Genomic DNA, 19,360 nt, shown 5'->3' with positions numbered 1-19,360 from the left:
CTTTTTATATGTCCCCTAAAGATGTTTTAGATCTGGAAATGGACACCAAGTACATGACTCAAATACATATACAAATTCAAAGGGGTTCTGTCCATGTGAGGGCAGAATTCCCAACTCCATATAGGCTGCAATGTTTTTTTTTCTGCCACCAGAGGGCCATCTCTGGCAACACACCTGTCCATTGTCTTTGTCTGTATATTGAAAATAAAAAAGTTGTTTTTCATATACCTTGCTATAATATTCTGTTTTTATTCCATATAAAAAATAAATGGCCAGTAAGGTTACAACTGCACCTTAACCAGGCGCTGTCCACTGTCATAGGGTGCTGAAAGTCCACATTAGGGATTCTGCCTTAGTCGCTGTCCATGGTGATGAAACCTGCGGTAGCAGATTCTGTATTTATATTTCGTGCCTTCAGAACTTTCACTCCTGCGTTAAATTGGAAAAAGCCACCACAGTTCCATCATGTGCCGTCTCAATTTACACCACAGGATGGCGATAAATGCGCATAAAATGCCCTGGTTTAACCAGGGGAGTGTTCAAGATGCGCTCTGAGCATGCGTTGTAGAATATTTACAGTGGCTGGTGAAATTATTATTAAATTCAATAGATCTTTGTGTATATCAATTAAGTCAATTGTGTATGCTTGTAGATAATAAAATATAAATGTTTTAGCCAATATCTTGTGTTATCAAAAGGTAGGCTATGAACAAATAATATATTTTCACTTTGGACGTAATCTCTCATTCTTTTTTAATAAACATATTTGAAAGAAAAATGTTGCAGTTTCTTTACGGACAAAGGCAATGTGTTGTGCATTGTCTTTGTGGTCAAACAAATAATTGTCACTTATCAATCACAACTGTGAAGTTTGAGGAGAGAACGCTTGCACGCACCTGTCCTGAAATCACTCATTAGGCAACAGTTCCCGCGGTGGACTCGGCACTTTGGGGGTGGAGACAGTCTGTAGCACGCCACCATCCCTCATTGGATGACATGGGCGGCATCTGAAAGCTCTAGTCCTGATGGGCACTAGAGCAAGCGAGATACCAAATCACAGTGTGGGCAACGGGTGAGCTGAGACTGAGTGTAGCTTAACCCGTCCACCATTTAATACAAAATATATCGGGTCATTGTACTTTTCCATCCAATGGATGCAGCAGTGATGAACCCCCAGATAATGACGGATGTCAACGGCAACAGCAATGCCGCGAACGCCGAACTGGAGGTGAAAAAGCTCCAAGAGCTGGTTCGGAAATTGGAGCGGCAAAATGAGCAATTGAGGACGCGGGCGAACGGCTGCACTGGCAGCCCCCACATTCTACCTCCCTCTCCGGCCTACATGGCCGGGAGCTACTGCATACCTAGTCCGTTACCGACGCTACTGTGCCAGTCTTCCTTGGAGTCATTTTTCCCGTTGGACGAACCGTTCGAATATTTACATTCACATTATGTTGATACTGCTCTCGAGACGGAGGCTGATTATATGGAACTTACGGTTCTGGATGAGGTGGACATTCTGGACCTAGATGCTGTATTCTCTAATGAAGACTCTGAAGCAACCTGGTAACTATTTCACAATGTGCAATGGTTTGTATAATGTAGTTGACAGGTGGCAAATTTAATCTGACAGATTTCTTTGAAATTTGCAGTCCTTATTTGCATATGACAATTGACCTGTCATATACGATGGTGATGCAGTGTTCAGTTTATTTTATAGGATATGTGACTGTTACTCTGGTAGACGTAGGCCTATGGAATATAATTATGTACCTGCAAATGAGACTCAAATCCTATTAGGAATGATATACGACAACAAAGCCACACCTTCGGGGCAAATTGGACCGAAAGATGGAGCTGACACTTGTTCCAATATCATTCGATTTTTCTTTAGCAAACACAAAACATCGATGTGTTGCAATTATCATAGTCAACGATTATGAATGAGCAGACGGCCACTGTGCTCTGTGAAAATGTGCCTGTTGAAATGGAGGCTAGACTGCATCAGTCTGAGACATGTCGACTTGGAGGTGGACGACTGGACACAAAGTGCTATTATTTTAGTGGTAAAACGTATGCATAAGAATATCCGCTGATAAAAGGTGACATTCTACTTTTGACTCATTCTTTATTATGTCAAATCCATTATAATGCCCAAAACCAATTTTGGACTGCAGTCAGAATTGGCTGCTCCACACTATGCGCCACGGTTTACACTTGTTGGCTACAATCAATATGATTCTATTCTCAGGTCATACGTGAGGTTTTGGCTTGATGTACATTTTTGGGATCATAGTAAAACTGGAAAACGTATCCCTAATCCGAAACCAGTCTTCCCATAGGCCCATACGGGTTGATATGGGACTATAGGGCAGTAAAAGCCTCTTCATTCCTCCTCTTCTGGCTCTCATCCTGTCTTCCTTGCAGGCTGTATGTGTCAGCCAAGGCCCGGCTGTGGGGGGAGAGCCCTGTTACCCCCCTCCAGTGGAGCAGACAGGTCCTGGACAGCCCCAGAACAGAGGTGGAGTCTGCCCGCTCACTGTGCCTCAGGTTGGACCAAGGTATGAGGGGTGGAAACTAGGGACTGAAAATGATAGATGGATGGCTATATAATAGACCATAGGTTTCTATCAACCTGATGAAACGTTTTGTTTTCAAAGACTTTCTTTCAACAGATGGTTATGGTTCTACTTTACTGTGTGTGTGGGTACATGGAGGTGAGGGGGAGGCTAGCACTGTGATGCCTTGAGCACAGTGTGAAACAGGTCCTCAAGTCTCTCAGGATTATGTAACCAGAAAACTCCAGACTATTTTGGACTCTGAGGTAAAAGTACAGCACCTTGCCAGACAGTCACTAGTCACACACAGCACTGGCTACATTAGACTACACACAGCACTGGTTACATTAAACTACACATAGCACTGGTTACATTAAACTACACACAGCACTGGTTACATTAAACTACACACAGCACTGGTTACATTAAACTACACACAGTACTGGTTACATTAAACTACACACAGTACTGGTTACATTAAACTACACACAGTACTGGTTACATTAAGCTACACACAGTACTGGTTACATTAAACTACACACAGTACTGGTTACATTAAACTACACACAGTACTGGTTACATTAAACTACACACAGTACTGGTTACATTAAACTACACACAGTACTGGTTACATTAAACTACACACAGTACTGGTTACATTAAACTACACACAGTACTGGTTACATTAAACTACACACAGCACTGGCTACATTCAACTACACACAGCACTGGTTACATTAAACTACACACAGCACTGGCTACATTAAACTACACACAGCACTGGCTACATTGAACTACACACAGCACTGGCTACATTGAACTACACACAGCACTGGCTACATTGAACTACACACACGGCCGGCTACATTGAACTACACACACGGCCGGCTACATTGAACTACACACACGGCCGGCTACATTGAACTACACACACGGCCGGCTACATTGAACTACACACACGGCCGGCTACATTGAACTACACACACGGCCGGCTACATTGAACTACACACACGGCCGGCTACATTGAACTACACACACGGCCGGCTACATTGAACTACACACACGACCGGCTACATTGAACTCCGCACGGTGGTCACGCACAAGCGGAGTCACTCCTGAAAAGACAGCCGTACACAAACCTACAGAGCCACACATTCGCAGCATGGTTATGACAGTGAGTGCATTCATTTCACCTGGTTAGGTGATGGAGATCACGTTCTAATTCACAGCCTCTACCTGAAGAAGGGTTGCAGTGGAGAGGTGACCCGGTCAAATGAGAATGAATGGGTGGCCGTGAAGGTATGAGTGGCTGACTTTGGGAATTTAGCTGTAACGTCAGGGGTTAATGCCTCTACTCCTGAGACATTCCATGGTGTCCAATGACCACAGAGTGGACCTTGGGTTAATGTCTGAGAGGAAGCTGTGGTGTGAAACAGGACAGTGGAAGAGTAAATAGATGTGATGTGACGGCTCCCACGGTCTTCGCTGAAGGTAATGTATTAATACAGCTTTAGTCCTCTAAGCTCTTAATGAGAGGTGAAGCACTGGCCGCAACTGTCTGTGTGCGTCACTTTCAACAACTTAGAGTAAACACACACATCAGCTTAATTGTATTTCATTTTACTATTAGAGATTTGAAAAGTATCAAATGTATTGATATGTTTTTGCATATTAGATCCAATTTAACTGGGTGTTCATATTATATACTTGTCATGCAACAGCTTGACAAGTATATAAGCCTTCCACTGCTTTCACACTTGACCTACTATCTGCCTGTTGCTACGTTTACAAGGCCTCCCTCGGCAACCAGAGGGGTAACCATGGTTACCGTGTTTACATGAAAGGCATCTCGCCTCGATGCTGCTAAGTGGTTTATATTCTCAGTGACAGGTATAACATAACCCCACTATCTGTGGTGCAGGGATATATGCAGCGCTGTGTTGAGCAGCACACAGCCGAACCACCACACAGAGGGAAAGAGGGATGATTTGCTTTCTCAGCTCTGCCACATTTATTATTCATTCTTCTCTCTCTGTTCTTTTGATCCACCACACCTTCTCTAGATAGATTGCTGGGATATTTGTTTAGCGAGTGTTCATTACTGTAGGTCTCCTCTATGAATATATATCAGAAGGTGTGTGTGTGGTCGCTGCTCCGTCCCTGGTCCTGGCCTGTGCTGAATGGGTGTGTTGAGCAGTGTGTGTGAGGGTTGTGAATGCAGCTTTGTCTCCTGGGCATTGGACAGCAGATGTGTTCCCTGGCTGCTTCTGAATAGTGGTTCTGTGACTGTCACAGCAATGTGACGCGCTGGGTGTGAGGTAAACAACCGCTTCACACTGCTGACCTCTGTTCCTTGTGAGGGGCCCGGAAAGCACTGACAGCTGTGTGTGTTTTGGGGGTGGTCCGATACAGTACAGTATGACATTGCCTTTTTCCCTCCCTCCCTCCTCCTACCTCCCATGCGTAGTCCATAGGTGGCGGGGGGTCTTCTCCAGCCACTCTTCCCCTGCCCCCCCCCTGAGACGTGTAGCTGGAGTGTCCCCCCTCAGTGCCTCGTTCTCCAGGTCCTGCTCCACCCCTCCACCCGCTGACAGACCTGGTAAATACACACACAGATTACTATGTGACATGGGTACAGATTGCCATAATGTTAACATAATATTACCATATGACATTAGTTGAACTAGGGTTTTTTCAACCTTGCAACCTGATCAGGAGAAACTCTTGTCCCTATTGAGCAGGAATACTCTGCGCCCTATTGAGCAGAATCAGGGCCATATTGAGCAGAAAAATCCTGGGCTGTGTTGAGCAGAAACTCAACTCTCCTGATCAGTTCACCAGGCAAGGAAAACCCCTGGTCCTTAGACACGAGGGCTACTCCATCCACGATTACTTCTTAAACATGGTATTTCACAATTGAAAAAATACCACAGTCTCTTCATTGGAATAGTTTTCTTTTTTCTCCATTAAAACAACTCTCCATGACTCTCTTTCTCTCCCCCTTATCCTGTCTCCTTCCCCTCCCTTTCTTTCTCCCTCCATCAGCCTCATTCTCCTCACCCCTCCATCCTCTCCTCCACCTGTCCCTGACTCCTATAGGGAAGGCTGAGAGAATTCCCACATTCCTCCCAGCCAATCACTCAGCTAATCGCAGTAAGCCTCGCTCGCTCCCCCGCTGGCCCACGTTGGTTCAGTCTGTATGTCATGTCAAGGTTTGCATCTCAATAGTCTGTCTGAAAGAGCTTCCTCTCCTTGTCTCCTCTCCTTCATTCCTGCTGATGTTAGAGATATGGACAGGTGAAACACCTTAAGTTTCACCTACTGGCTGTCTTGTTAGATCAGAACAGAGGTGGACACAAGAAGAGAGGAGAGGAAGCCACTATAGACTATTAAGAAGCCCCTAAGGTCATCATTTGTCACGGCAAGAGAAGGAGCGTTTCAGTGTGTGTTCAGTTTCTGCTGCTTCAGGTGTTTGCCATGTGAAGTTCAACATAGTGGGATGGTCTGTCCCCTCACTTGAGTGGAATAGTCCCTTTGGTGATGGAAGTGCCACATGTCACACAGCAAGGTCGAGCCTGTGGGACCTGGTTGGCGGCCATAATGGAAAATGGCCATGGGGGCTTGGAGTGGCCATAAACACAATATGCCCTTTTCTAGCTTTGTCTGGGATTTGTGGTGCTTCTATCACCAAAGGCACAATTCCATGATGTGGCCTCCCTACTAACAGTGACTCTGCAGTGTTTCTTAAAGGGAGAGTGATGTTTTTTTGCTGCCAGTGTTCCTCTATCTAAACTAATCTTGCTTTTCATCTGGTCAGTTTTCTTTGTGTTCATTGTTAATGTAAAATCTCTGCAATGTAATTTGTCTGTGATCTGACCTCTGAACTGTGTTGTTGTGTGCTGAAGGCCGCAGCCTCCGGCGGTTCCTCCTCAGCCCCCAGTCTTCCATGGACAGTGAGCTCAGTGCCTCAGAGCTGGAGGATGACTCTATCACGCAGGGATACAAGCTACAGGACCTTGTTGACGTCCAGGTCATGGCTCGTCTGCAGGAGGACAGTGAGTCCCTCACCCTTTATTAAAAACTGTTGTTGTTACATAGTTATGACTATATATTGTTTTACATAGTACGAGGTGAGTTTTCCCCCCTTTCTATGTAAAAGTGTGGGAAAGGCTTTATAAATCAGAACTATTATTATTATTAACTATTGAGCAGGTGACCTGAAAGGGAATAACTCTGGGCCCCAAGATTAAATGTATGGCCCAGAGTTGTTACTGGTCAGTTCAAGTGGTCTTGGATTCCTGGCCATATTCTTGCCCTTTATTGTTCCTCTCTCTCCTTATTTTCCTCTGTCCTTCTCTCCCTTCTAACACTAACGTGATACAAGACCTCAGACTTCATCCAGGCTTTATTAACCTTAACCTCAGGCGCAGAAGGTGACGACTGATTGTGTGCGCGTGCGTGTTTGTGTGTTTGCGCTTGTCCGTATTTCCCCCTCCTTCAGGTCTTCGTCAGGACTACGCCACCACCCCCACCTCCATCAATCGCCGCAGCGCCAGCTTCTCCTTCCTCTCCCTTCAGCACAGCGGCGAGGCTGACCTGGAGGAGGAAGAGGATGAGGAAGAGTACGGGCAGCTACCTCCTCCCCAGCCCCGTCTGACCCGTGTGGGACCCACCCTGCAGCGCGGACTCTCCCACTCCCACACCTTTTCCAGCATACGGGACTGGAGGAGGAGCACAACCAGCCTCTCCAGCCCCTCCACCCCTCAGTACCCCTCTGGAGGATTCTCCTATCAGCCCCCACCCCAACCCCAGGCCCTGGCCAGCCCCACACTCAGCACCTACACACCCGAACAACAGGGCTTCAGGCCTGGATCAGGTGAGCAGGCCTGGCCCATGCAGGTACTTGGGTTGCGTTCATTAGAGAAAATGTTTTTTTTATGACAATTCAAATGTTTTTTATTGGACAGCTTCAGGTTGCACTGGACTCCTCCATTATTTATATATATATATATATATATATATATATATATATATATATATATATATATATAACCTTAACCTCAGGCGCAGAAGGTGACGACTGATTGTGTGCGTGTTTGCACTTGTCTGTATTTCCCCCTCCTTCAGGTCTTCGTCATGTGTATATATATAAATATAAATAATGTGTTCTTCTGTTCGGTGTCTATTGGACTCAACCCTGGCCCTCTGCTTAAATTGATCAATCTCACACTTTCTAATAAGAATTCTTGCTCTGCAAGACTCTCTTCTAATAATGTTTTTGTTTTCTGTGTATTTATGTTCGCTATGTCTCTTGGGGATCACATTTGGAATGCAGATATGAGTACATTTTTCAAACAAGCCTTTTTGTGTTGTCTTGATGGAACATTTGCATAACAACAAAGTACAATATTTGTAGGGCTACAAAATAATTGACACACGACATGATGGCCCTCTTATGAAATAGTTATACTAATCTATTTATAGGTTTGTGTTCAACTTGTCATTGTTTATGTTAATGGAGGAACAGGTCATTTTAAGGTTAGTCACAACCGTAGGTACTTCCCTAGCCTGTTGACTGTAGTGTCAGACTACCAGGGATGTGCTCACCCACTGTAAGCCTCTTGTCACACTGACTGTTCTGTAAGCTCTTGGAGGCTATTCTGTTTCTGTTCTGGGAGCTTAACAGGAGAGGGACACTGAATAGAGGGTGGTGAGATTACAGGAGATGTTTATCTTTGGGGCCTTAACACTGGTGTTCTTCAAGAGAGACTAGTGAGTGACACGTACTCCTCTTGAGGGCTCTATGGAGAATCTGAGATGATAAAGTCTTAGTCATCTAGATCTCTGGCCTTGAATTCATACAGGAATATTGTGTGTGTGCGCGCATTCTATTTAGATAAGCTGCGGAGGAGCATGCCCAACCTGTTCAGAGCTCCCAGTGTGCCTAGCCCACTGAGCCCAGCCAATCACATCGGCTCTCCTTCCACCCTTCGGAACAGTCTGAGCTTCGACTCGTCCAATGGGCTGGCCAGCAGGCTACAGTCCTCCAGTGAGATACCCTCTTCTTTGTTTTAGCTCTGACCATACACAAACTATAAAACTGCCGGGCTTGATTGACTTGCCTGAATTCATCAAATTGAAAATGATCATTCTAAATCGGTGGTCCATACATTACACAGTAGATCTGAGGAAAACATTAATATTATATCAACCCATTAATAATCCATTAATCTGTATATGATGTATTGTCAACCCTCTGTTCCTCTCCCACTAGTCCCTTCACCCGGTCAGTTGCAGAACAGAGTCCAGAGTGTGGGGAACTTCCAGTCGTTGTCGCGGCAACCCCTCAAAGCCACAGCCTACGTCAGCCCCACTGTGAAAGGGCCAGTTACCATGCCGACCTCCACCAGTCTGCAGTCCCTGAGCGGCATCAGTGGGATCCCCCTCTCCAGTAAACCAGGCGTGGGGGTTGGGGGCACTCCTACACCCCCCCGGAGCAGCCTGCCCCGCCCCGCCTCCTTTATTGGGACCAGCGCCACCCCTCGAAGCAAGATCGCCCAACCCACACGCAGGTAGGCTACTGTAGGACACTAGGGGAGCGCCAACAAGCTCAAAACTAGGTTCTTGTTGTCTGGGATCGTCATTTTCTATTTTTCATCTCAATCTGATCTTCTTTTCCCCAGTTTATTGACACCTAAGAGCTTGTCCAGCCTGAGTGCCCTACGAGACGGGAGCTGGAGAGATGGCTGCTACTGAGAGAGGGATGAATGGAGAGATAGGATCCAGAGAAGAAGAGCTGGCAATGTAGAGAGACCCTGCTGGTTGGGGTCGATCACTGGTCAACCAAACTATAGGGAATAACAACCTTGTGTAGAACGCCCTCATGATTGGGTATGTGAGGTGTCGTCAGCACTCAGTCAAACATGCATTCTCCACCTGTCCAATTTGGTCTGTGCCAAGGGGAATCGCCCTGTTGATATTTTTATGCACTAACAAGTTTTAACCATGTTCTGGTTACATTAACATACTAAAGAAAGAGATGCTAATTAAGCCACATAATTAGTTTTTTTACTTTGGAACTCTGATTAATAAAAGGTGTATTTTCTCTTAATGGAGAGCACCAAATATGCTGCTAAAAAAGTCTAAATCACTCCCTATTGTCTGGGTGTATTTGGTCTCATTTTTACATGGCAAGGTATATTTAAAATAAATCTTATATTATTTATTATCTTATGATTAGTGTAGAGACTAAAGTTAACTTTCAGTGTGCATTGTTGGGATGCTGATCGTATTGATGCAATATTCTTCATGATTTTTTAAATTTTTATGTGAAGCATATTAACCAAATTAAAGCTAACGTCTGAATCTGTTTACAAAATGTCTCACCAAGACAGGGAAATGACTTCAAGTTGTGTTTTGGACACTTTTTAAACTATATAAAGATTCACTGGTATATCTATGAAATATTTGTAATTGTTGCACTGATTGTACAAGTGTGAATTGAAATGTAATTGTTTTTGTTCATTTTATTTGTGATATTGCACTTTTATGGTTAATTATAATTTTGTTGATGAAGAGCACAGGGTAGATGTTTTGTCTTTTGGGATGAAGGATTACTTTTTAAAGATCACTTATGTAGCATTCTCTGTCTGTTTTAATAATTTTTTTCAGTATTTCAAAAAAGCAGGTTAGTCTTCATGGCACAATTCACCATCTCTTTCTCCAAAACATTTTTTTTACTGTATTGAATGTGTAGTTTTAAAAACTAAAATTAAAGATTTTCAAATTATTTAAAAAAATATTATTTCAACCTGATTTTCAATTATGTCTCTATATTTAGTAGGTTACTGGTTATTTTCACAAGTGAAGTTCTTACAATTTCGCTAAATTTGTCAGATTGATTGTAATTCAGTTTCCGTATCAAAGGACATGTAACGCTTTCTGTTTTAAGCCTATCCCAAATCGTAACCCTTACCTTAAGCATTCACCGTTAATGCCTTACCTAAAAAATGCGGAGTTAATGTCTAAACAACCATACACTAAGAAATGTGACGTTTGAGTGACGTGGAATTCTGGTGTGAGACTGAGCGCTAGTTTCAGCATTACTAGAGTAGCCTACATCGGATAGATTATTCTATTTTGTCAGTTCGCAATATTTTAACAGTCAAAGCCACAGGCAGACACATACCGTATCTGTAGGCCTACTGTGCATAACATGTACAAGGTTTTAATAAAAAATATCGTTCCCATACCGGGAGTCGAACCCGGGCCGCCTGGGTGAAAACCAGGAATCCTAACCGCTAGACCATATGGGAGGTTGGAAAACGTACCAGTAAGTTAACAGTGAAATGCACAAGTAAGCCTCTTGGTATTGTAGAATGGTGTTTTTGATCCCTCGAGTACCCCCAACAGTACACTTTTCATTGTAGCCCTGGACAAACACCTCATTCAGGGTTTGGTGATTAGTTGAATCAGGTGTGCTTGTCCAGGGTTACAATAAAAATATGTACTGTTGGAGGTATTCAAGGAGTGATGTAAAGTACTTAAGTAAAAATACTTTAAATCAATACGTATCTGAACTTTACTATTTATATTTTGGACTACTTTTACTTTTAACGTTACTTCACTACCTTCCTAAAGAAAATAATGTACGTTCTTCTCCATACATTTTCCCTGACACCCAAAAGTAGTCGTTACATTTTGAATGCTAAGCAGGACAGGACAATTGTCCAATTCACGCACTTAAAGAGAAAATCCCTGGTCACCCCTACTGCATCTGACCTGGCAGACTCACTAATGCTTTGTTTGTAGTGATGGGTCGTTCGCGAGCCGGCTCTTGTAGGTGAACGTTGGGAGCCGGCTCGCATATCAGAAGAGCCGAATCTATTTATAAAAATATTTTTTTAAATAAGATACGAATAGTAAAAATATTTAAATGAATAGAATTAACTAATTCAAATAACGAAAAAAGAAATAAAACAATATAGCCCTAAATGCTCAAGCGCACACACATTCGTTCTGACTGTCTGCTCAGACTAACAGCCTCATCTGTTCTTCCTGTCAATCAGACACGCAGTGTCAACCAATGAACCAAAGATGCGTGAGGGAGGGCCGAGCCAACTCACTCTCTTGAACCATATAGTCTATCCACTAGAAACTCATGGACATTATGGTCACAGATATCATTTTTTTTTTATGCTATACACACACACACTTAGCAGCCGAGGAGAGAGAGGAAGGACAGCTGTGAAAACAACAGCTGGAAAATGAGTCGGAAGCACAGTAGCATGTGGATAATTTTTAATAATGTAGACAATGTTAGAGCACAGTGTAGAATTTGCCAAAACAAAATCTCATATAAAGCCGGTTCTACGCACAATCTACACCGGCATATGCGAACTAGCTGTAGCGGAGCTTTGAGAAACTAGCGGGCCTGCTAGTGGTGGAGCCAGAACCTCCAGACGTGGAGATGTTTCCACTCAGTCAAGTAGGCCTACTCCGCGACCCACTGCTACGCAGTCTTCTATGGACCAGTTTATGCCAGAGAAGCAAACAAGGCCAAATTGGCCAAATCTGTAGCAAAACCAAGGCCACGTTGATATTGCATTGGCTACAATGCCACCGATTTCCAGCCATTTTCGATCATGGAGGACAGAGGTTTTAGAAATTATAGTAATAGTCTAAATCCAATGTATACAATTCCAAGCAGGAAAACCCTTTCAAAATCACGTATTCCACAATTTTACGAGATTGTGAGACAGGACAGGCTTCAGTGCGGGAAAGAGTCCAAAAAGCTACTGAAGTTTGCCTTACCACTGACTGCTGGACATCACCTCTTACATGTCGGTTACATGTCACTTCATTGAAGATTTGAAGATACCCAAGGCTTACTAAAGTCATAACAGGGAGACCTCATAGTGGCCACATCCGTTCCCTCTGAGAGGGTCTTCTTGAAAACGGAACAAACAATTACTGAGAGAAGAAACCGCGTCAGCCCATCGAAAGTGAGGCAACTTTGATACTTAAGTATATTTGAGCAATTAGACTTACTTTTTGATATTTAAGTACATTTAAAACCAAGACTTTTCAGACTTTTAATCAAGTCGTTTTTTAGTGGGTGACTTTCACTTTTACTTGAGCCATTTATTCTATTAAGGTATCTTTACTCTTTCTCAAGTATGACAATCGGGTACTTTTTCCACCAATGTATTCGAGGAGCAGGGTGAGGAAACACTGCTATAGAGAACATGTTCAATGATGTTTAACAAAACAGTTGTTCCCATACCGGGAGTCGAACCCGGGCCGCCTGGGTGAAAACCAGGAATCCTAACCGCTAGACCATATGGGAGGTCTTGAGAAATGATAGGACTATAGACTATTTGTTCCGTTTACACGGGACGGATGACATATATACACTTAATTTCATCATTTAATTAATTCTTCTCACATTCTTTATAACAAACTGCGATTAAAACGACACTTTCAAACGACTGTGTTGCTAAAATAAAGCAAATTAAAGCGATAACAGTAGCGAGTACAAACAGTTTTGACCCTCAAAGACATCCGTATATACGTCATAAGAAACGGACGCCGTGTTGTTGATGGTTGAGAAATGTTCAACATTTTCTGCTTTTGTGTGTAGCTAGCTAGGTTGTTTAACCTTAATTATATTAACGTTATATTGGATCAGAAGACACAATGTGAGTATTTCGTTTAAGATTTACTAAAGCCATTTTCTTGCCTGCCGATATTCACCCCCCCCCCCTTATAATTTCCTTAATTTTGTCACTAAAGTCAACTACTTTCTATAAAACAAACTTCACATCAGGATAGGCAACCAAATTAATAATTAATGTATGTGTGTTATATTAAACAGAGGGAGTAAAATGCTACTAAGATCAGTGAAATGTAGAAATGTGAAACAGTGAAGAGACGACTCCGGGATGCTGGCCTTCTAAACAGAGTTGCAAAGAAAAGGCCATATCTCAGACTGGCCAATAAAAAGAAAAGATTAAGATGGGCAAAAGAACACAGACACTGGACAGAGGAACTCTGCCTAGAAGGCAAGCATCCCAGAGTCTTTGAGACTGGTGTTTTGCGGGTACTGTTTAATGAAGCTGCCAGTTGAGGACTTGTGAGATGTCTGTTTCTCAAACTAGACACTCTAATGTACTTGTCCTCTTGCTCAGTTGTGCACAGGGGCCTCCCACTCCTCTTTCTATTCTGGTTAGAGCCAGTTTGCGCTGTTCTGTGAAGGGAGTAGTACACAGCGTTGTACGAGATCTTCAGTTTCTTGGAAATTTCTCACATTGAATAGCCTTCATTTCTCAGAACAAGAATAGACTGATGAGTTTCAGAAGAAAGTTCTTTGTTTCTGGCCATTTGAGCCTGTAATCAAACCCACAAATGCTGATGCTCCAGAAACTCAACTAGTCTAAAGAAGGCCAGTTTTATTGCTTCTTTAATCAGAACAACACTTTTCAGCTATGCTAACATAATTGCAAAAGGGTTTTCTAATGATCGATTAGCCTTTTAAAATGATAAACTTGGATGAGTTAACACAACATGCCGTTGGAACACAGGAGTGATGGTTGCTGATAATGGGCCTCTGTACGCCTATGTAGATATTCCATTAAAAATCAGCTGTTTCCAGCTACAAAGTCATTTACAACATTAACAATGTCTACACTGTATTTCTGATGTGATTTTAATGGACAAAAAATGTGCTTTTCTTTCAAAAACAGATATATATATAAAGCAATTTTTTTTGTCCATTAAAATAACATACAGTGTAGACATATGTCTTACTTTTTAACTCTGCACCATAGGGAATTGTCTCATAAATTAGCATTTCACTGTAAAGTCTACACATGTTGTATAACATGACCAATAACATTTGAGTTCATATTGTTGCATCTATTCATAAGCTAGCTAGCTAGTTCAGTTTGTATGACCATGGTTGCGTTTTATTCACTGTCCAAATTGCTATTCTGATCAGCTTTCAAACACATGTTTATGAAGTTGTTTATTTTGTTTGTATTACTCAGGTCGGAATATTGGAAGTCCCAGCCAAAGAAATTCTGCCAGTACTGCAAGTGCTGGATAGCCGACAATAAACCTGTGAGTGTTGAGTAAATTGTCATGTAATTTGTACCGGTATGTAAAGTTGTACTTAGCTGACTAGCTACCCATTCAGGCATGATCATCATGCTAGTTATTCAGTCTCTTTGACTAGGCCCTTCTCATGTTTCTAACGTTGAATGAATGCTTACTTATTCTTGGTGATGTGTGTCAAAGAGAGAGTAAGTAGTCTGTTACGTTATGACTGCACGGGGTTGTGGCTGAGGACAAGATTTGATCATGTATTCACCCCTGTGATTGTTTGTTTTTCATGCAGAGTGTTGAGTTTCATGAACGAGGGAAGAATCACAAAGAAAATGTTGCTGCCAAAATTGCTGAGGTGAGTTGTCATCATTGGGTTTTGCCTTCACTTGTGAAACATAGAAAGATGGGTGCCCGTCAGGGCCAGGATTGTAGCTACCATACTGCATAAGAAATACAGATACCATAAATGTGTCAATCACCTGAGATTATACTGTTTTCTATCTGGGCTCTATGTAGTCTGCTGATAACACGTTATTACACAGAGGTATCAACAGGGGTCACTGTTGCGAGGGAAACTATTAATGCTTTGTAAACGCAGCTTGGCATACATAGCCCTCCTGGCTGGCCTAGTGGTGTATTTCAACAGAGATAAGGTCCAGATATGCCACTCTCACCCCATGCTGTCATCTCATTGGTTACTTGACTGATACTCCGGCCTCTCTTTTGTACAGATGCAAAAGAAGAGCATTGACAAGGCGAAGAAGGAGGATCGTCAGTCTAAAGAGTTTGCAACGATGGAGGCGGCTGCACTGAAAGCTTATGAGGAGGATATGAAAAGGTTGGGGATAAAACCATCAGGTAACTTCTTAGTTAAATGTTTTATTGATTTACTAACTTAATAACCTGCCAGTCTGTTTTTATTTGTACCGTCTAATAAGTGTGTAACTTATTACCATTGTTTCTTATAGTTTTTGTATTCTAATATTTTATTATCTCTTATTGTTGCATTGTCGAGAAGGAACCTGTCAAGTAAGCATTTTGTCGGATGATGTACACCACGCGTATTCTGTACATACGACTAATGAAACTTGAAGCTTTTAAAAAGTTATAACACACTCAGTGTAAGTTGTTTTGGATAAGAGTGTCTGCTCAAATGGCTAATATATCAATGTGATTTTGTGTGTTTGCTTAGGTTCCCCATCTCAAACCAAAGCCCAAACTCCAAGCCCAGTTCCATCTCAATCTCCATCTCCATCTCGAAAACAAGAAAAGAAGCGAAAGCCTGGAAAGGAGAGGATGCCCAGAAACGAATCAGAGAACTGGGTGGAGGGAAAGACAGGCGAAGGACTCACATACTACTACAACTCTATGACAGGAGGTAGGCAAGGTTCACACAAGGTGCTTGAAGTGTTTAAAGGAATTGAATTTGGCTGAAATCTGAAATTCAATTACTTGAATAGCTTGAAAATCTGAAGTTGGTACTTGAAAAGTACTTGAATTAAAATGAGAGGAGAACAGAAAACGATCAAAAATGTTAATATGAAAAATATATTGGTCTTACGAATTCATTTCCAGGTACACTACCGAGTTTTATTTAATGTGTTTCACACTCTGGTTGCCAGGCGAGCTCTCATTCTACCCACACTGCCACTCAGCCAGGCAGGTACAGAACCGACTGATTAGGCACTGCCAAACGTCACATCGATAGCTAAAATGCTGGGCAACATGGTGTAATCGGCCCTGGAGGGGAAAGGCACAGCACTGCATCCTGCGCTGGTGCCAGTTTTACATTAAGAGGTTTTTTTTCTCTCCAGAGATTTTTTTTTTCCTCATTCAAGGGGGGCCTGCGATATTCCACTTTATCAAGCGGCAGCCGTGCTCCTGCTGTACTGGTGGCCGTTCACGTGCCGTTTTCCTCACACAGCCCACCCTTCTCCCGACCGGCGACTCTAAAGCTGCCAGTCAGAAGCAAGATGCTTTGTTGTAGCTATTGAGAGGTAGATTCCCAAATGCCCAATAAAACTACAATACTGTCATAAAGCTGGAGTTGTGTAGTAATGCGAATAAGAAATGTGTGTTCACAAGTAGGCATGTCCCAAAACTCTCTCTGCTCATCACTACTCAAATTACTTCATCAGTACTGATTTACCTCATGTATGTAGTACATGTAGTAATAAATAAGTAGTGAAGCATGTATTATTGAGTAGAGCTTGTAAAGGTAGTAATGAATAGTAAGTACGTTTTTTTTTTTTCATGAGGTTTTGGCGAATATACCGCCATTTGGTGGCGAACAGAAACAATAGCATAATAGGAACTATTAAAAATTGCTGGTCCTTGGAAATAAATATTAGTACTTAAAAAAGTACTTGAAAGCCCTTGAATTTGGTTTGCAACTGTCCGTACGAACCATGGGTAGGCTGAAGACCACAACACCTCTGCAGATATCAGAGATGACGGGTTAAAAGGCATAGACTGTGACTTTAATAAATCAGTTTTGAACATACGCCTAAGACCATTCACCTTTCTCCTGAAGCATTGTGTTTTTATATCTTTTCAGAATCTCAGTGGGACAAACCATATGGGTTGAAGGGAAAGAGCACACCCTCTCCACAGCCTGGTCAAACTGAGGTACACACAACTTTTTCATGTATTTTTCTTAATACCTTTCATTTCACCAGGAAGTCTCTTGTATGTTGTTACCCATTTGATATGTTTAGAGTCAGTGTAATGTGCCGAGGTAATGCATTCAAGTCCTGGTGTGAACACACTTTTTCCTGTAGATCTCCTTAGGTAGGGCCTGGATGGAGGCCGTCAGTCCTGATGGATTTACATACTACTACAACACAGAGACTGGAGGTCAGTCTGTAAAGACAGGTGATGACAAGAATGATGTATGTTTGACATAATTATGTTTGACATAGTTTTGATGTTTCCCCCACACTGACAGAGTCCAGCTGGGAAAGACCTGCAGATCTCCCTGCCGGTGGTGAGTCTGGGTCTGGGCCCAGTGGAGAGACAGTGGGCCCCCCAGGGGTAGATGACACATCTGCCCTGCAGCCAGAACCCCTCTCTGGGGAGGACAGCTCCAACAGTACCAACGGAGCCGGGGAGGGAGAGGATTCCAAACAGGTCACCAAGATTCAGTTCAAGGTGAGACTCTGAGTTCTCAATACAACCCCATTGGTAGTGAATGGGCACAAATAGTAGGCATTAGTGTAGGATTTGAGTCATGGTGACTGACGATCATTTCAATAATCATTTGCTCTCCTCACAAAAAGAATACACCGCCTTCAGACAAGGAGGGAGAGGATAAAGATGGTGAGGATGATGATGGGGGGAAGGGAGACGAAGGGGCCAAAGACACACCGGCAGCTGTGCCTGAGGAGAAAGAGGAGAGGCCTGCTGTTAAGAAGCCCAGGAAGACCAACCCTTACGGAGCCTGGGAGCAGATACAGGAAGAAGAAGAGCCTTAGTAAGAGACTGTTGTACTGTCAATGTTTTCATTTGGATTTAACTATGAGATTTTGTTAGTTTGCCTTAATGAACAGGACCCTGGTGCTAGTCTGTCTCTACTTTAGCCAACTTGTTATTGTGTGCCTTATTAAATGCTAAACTAATAACTCACCTATCTGCTCTATACCCCACCCACCACCACACATGTTCTCTCCTCCAGTGAGAAAGTGGACCTGCAGCTACCACAGGTGGAAGGTGCAGCTAGCACCCCCGCGGAGCTGCCGCCTGAGCCCAAACCCAAGTTTAGGGAGCGTATCATCACCTCTCTGGGCGACGAGGGTGGCCCCGCGTCGGGAGCCGGGGCCACGTTCAGGAAGAGGAAAGCAGAGAACGGGAAATCCTCCAGGAGCCTGAGGCAACGGGGAGATGATGACTAATACCCAGGCTAACTCAGATATGAACTCTTTTTAAACAGACACAAGGCTTGACAAGCTGGGGGATGTTGTTGGAGACTGTTGTTATTGTGTAATGGGACAATTCGAGCAACGTCATATCAATACCTGGATACGCAGGTCAGGTCCCTGTGGGCTACAACGAACCCGAGTTAGCTACTCACCAAGATGCCATGATTTCATAATTGTTCAGGTTGAATTTTACCCATCAACCACCCAAGTTACAGTATATCCGCAGCTTTTGGGGTTGAACAATAGGACAAGCAGATGTCTGAAACGAGCGGGATCAGTGGCTTTAGCAGTCCTAACTTGAAGTGTTACTCTTTACAATTTCCTTTTTCAATGCCTGATGCCCTCCTGCTTTTTTATTTGAGTTGAATAGCATACAGCCGTGACGGACAGACAATATCATTCCCAGAGATATTTTCTTATGCGTGTGTGATGTATTTTTAACTGGATAATTTCTGGATGGCTTGTGAAGGACCGCTGTGATGTCCTTACTGTGGTGGTGGTGGTGGTTGTCAGTTTCCACATCACCACCAGTACATGCTCAGGCCTGGGTCTCCCAAACCCATCTTAGCACTAAGGTCATCTTTTGTCTATTTAGTTTCAATGGAATTAACATCCTAGTGCTACGATGCTTTGGGGAAACCCAGCGCTGAACCGTACCAGCATGGTTGGAGTATGCGAGAAGGAGAATGCAAAGCAAGTTTTCTACAGTATGATTGATGAAATATTGTACTTGAATATATATTCTGCTGGTGTGGACTTTTTCTCTATGCTTCTTCCTTT

The 19,360-nt window shown here is 43.0% G+C and overlaps 2 protein-coding genes and 2 non-coding genes across 5 annotated transcripts; 2 read left to right on the top strand and 2 right to left on the bottom strand.

Annotated features, from left to right (window-relative positions):
- Nucleotides 1-944: 944 nt before the first annotated feature.
- LOC129840650 (SLAIN motif-containing protein 1-like) lies at nucleotides 945-11,125 on the top strand. 2 transcript variants are annotated; one of them, XM_055908681.1, is made up of 9 exons: nucleotides 947-1,566; nucleotides 2,428-2,561; nucleotides 5,026-5,157; nucleotides 5,604-5,711; nucleotides 6,464-6,613; nucleotides 7,060-7,434; nucleotides 8,455-8,607; nucleotides 8,833-9,130; nucleotides 9,242-11,125. In XM_055908681.1, exons 1-9 carry the CDS (start codon nucleotides 1,151-1,153, stop codon nucleotides 9,312-9,314), a joined length of 1,839 nt encoding a protein of 612 aa, XP_055764656.1. In that variant the 5' UTR covers nucleotides 947-1,150; the 3' UTR covers nucleotides 9,315-11,125. The 2 variants fall into 2 exon arrangements, with proteins under 2 accessions (XP_055764657.1, XP_055764656.1); XM_055908682.1 differs by lacking the exon at nucleotides 5,604-5,711 and having other exon boundaries at nucleotides 945-1,566.
- trnae-uuc (transfer RNA glutamic acid (anticodon UUC)) lies at nucleotides 10,802-10,873 on the bottom strand. The gene has a single exon. It is a non-coding gene; the product is annotated as a tRNA-Glu (tRNA).
- A 1,709-nt stretch (nucleotides 11,126-12,834) lies between the features above and the next one.
- trnae-uuc (transfer RNA glutamic acid (anticodon UUC)) lies at nucleotides 12,835-12,906 on the bottom strand. The gene has a single exon. It is a non-coding gene; the product is annotated as a tRNA-Glu (tRNA).
- Nucleotides 12,907-13,114: 208 nt separating this feature from the next.
- LOC129840657 (WW domain-binding protein 4-like) lies at nucleotides 13,115-19,336 on the top strand. Its single transcript, XM_055908692.1, has 10 exons — nucleotides 13,115-13,258; nucleotides 14,606-14,678; nucleotides 14,956-15,018; nucleotides 15,395-15,521; nucleotides 15,856-16,041; nucleotides 17,221-17,291; nucleotides 17,444-17,519; nucleotides 17,611-17,813; nucleotides 17,942-18,135; nucleotides 18,337-19,336. Coding segments are annotated over exons 1-10 (1,212 nt in total). The 5' UTR covers nucleotides 13,115-13,256; the 3' UTR covers nucleotides 18,554-19,336.
- Nucleotides 19,337-19,360: the final 24 nt, after the last annotated feature.

The sequence above is a fragment of the Salvelinus fontinalis genome, chromosome 41, assembly GCF_029448725.1.
Source record: "Salvelinus fontinalis isolate EN_2023a chromosome 41, ASM2944872v1, whole genome shotgun sequence".
NCBI lineage: Eukaryota > Metazoa > Chordata > Actinopteri > Salmoniformes > Salmonidae > Salvelinus > Salvelinus fontinalis.
This window is presented reverse-complemented; position numbering and strand designations above follow the sequence as displayed.

What these genes read in the sequence shown, in the direction of transcription:
- LOC129840657 (XM_055908692.1), top strand. An exon ending in GTTGGGGATAAAACCATCAG is followed by an intron (nt 15,522 to 15,855) that starts GTAACTTCTTAG and finishes GTGTTTGCTTAG; the next exon opens with GTTCCCCATCTCAAACCAAA. An exon ending in CAGGAAGAAGAAGAGCCTTA is followed by an intron (nt 18,136 to 18,336) that starts GTAAGAGACTGT and finishes TCTCTCCTCCAG; the next exon opens with TGAGAAAGTGGACCTGCAGC.
- LOC129840650 (XM_055908681.1), top strand. Translation starts at nt 1,151, where the DNA reads ATGGATGCAGCAGTGATGAACCCCCAGATAATGACGGATGTCAACGGC. An exon ending in TCCACCCGCTGACAGACCTG is followed by an intron (nt 5,158 to 5,603) that starts GTAAATACACAC and finishes TCCCTCCATCAG; the next exon opens with CCTCATTCTCCTCACCCCTC. An exon ending in CAGCAGGCTACAGTCCTCCA is followed by an intron (nt 8,608 to 8,832) that starts GTGAGATACCCT and finishes CTCTCCCACTAG; the next exon opens with TCCCTTCACCCGGTCAGTTG.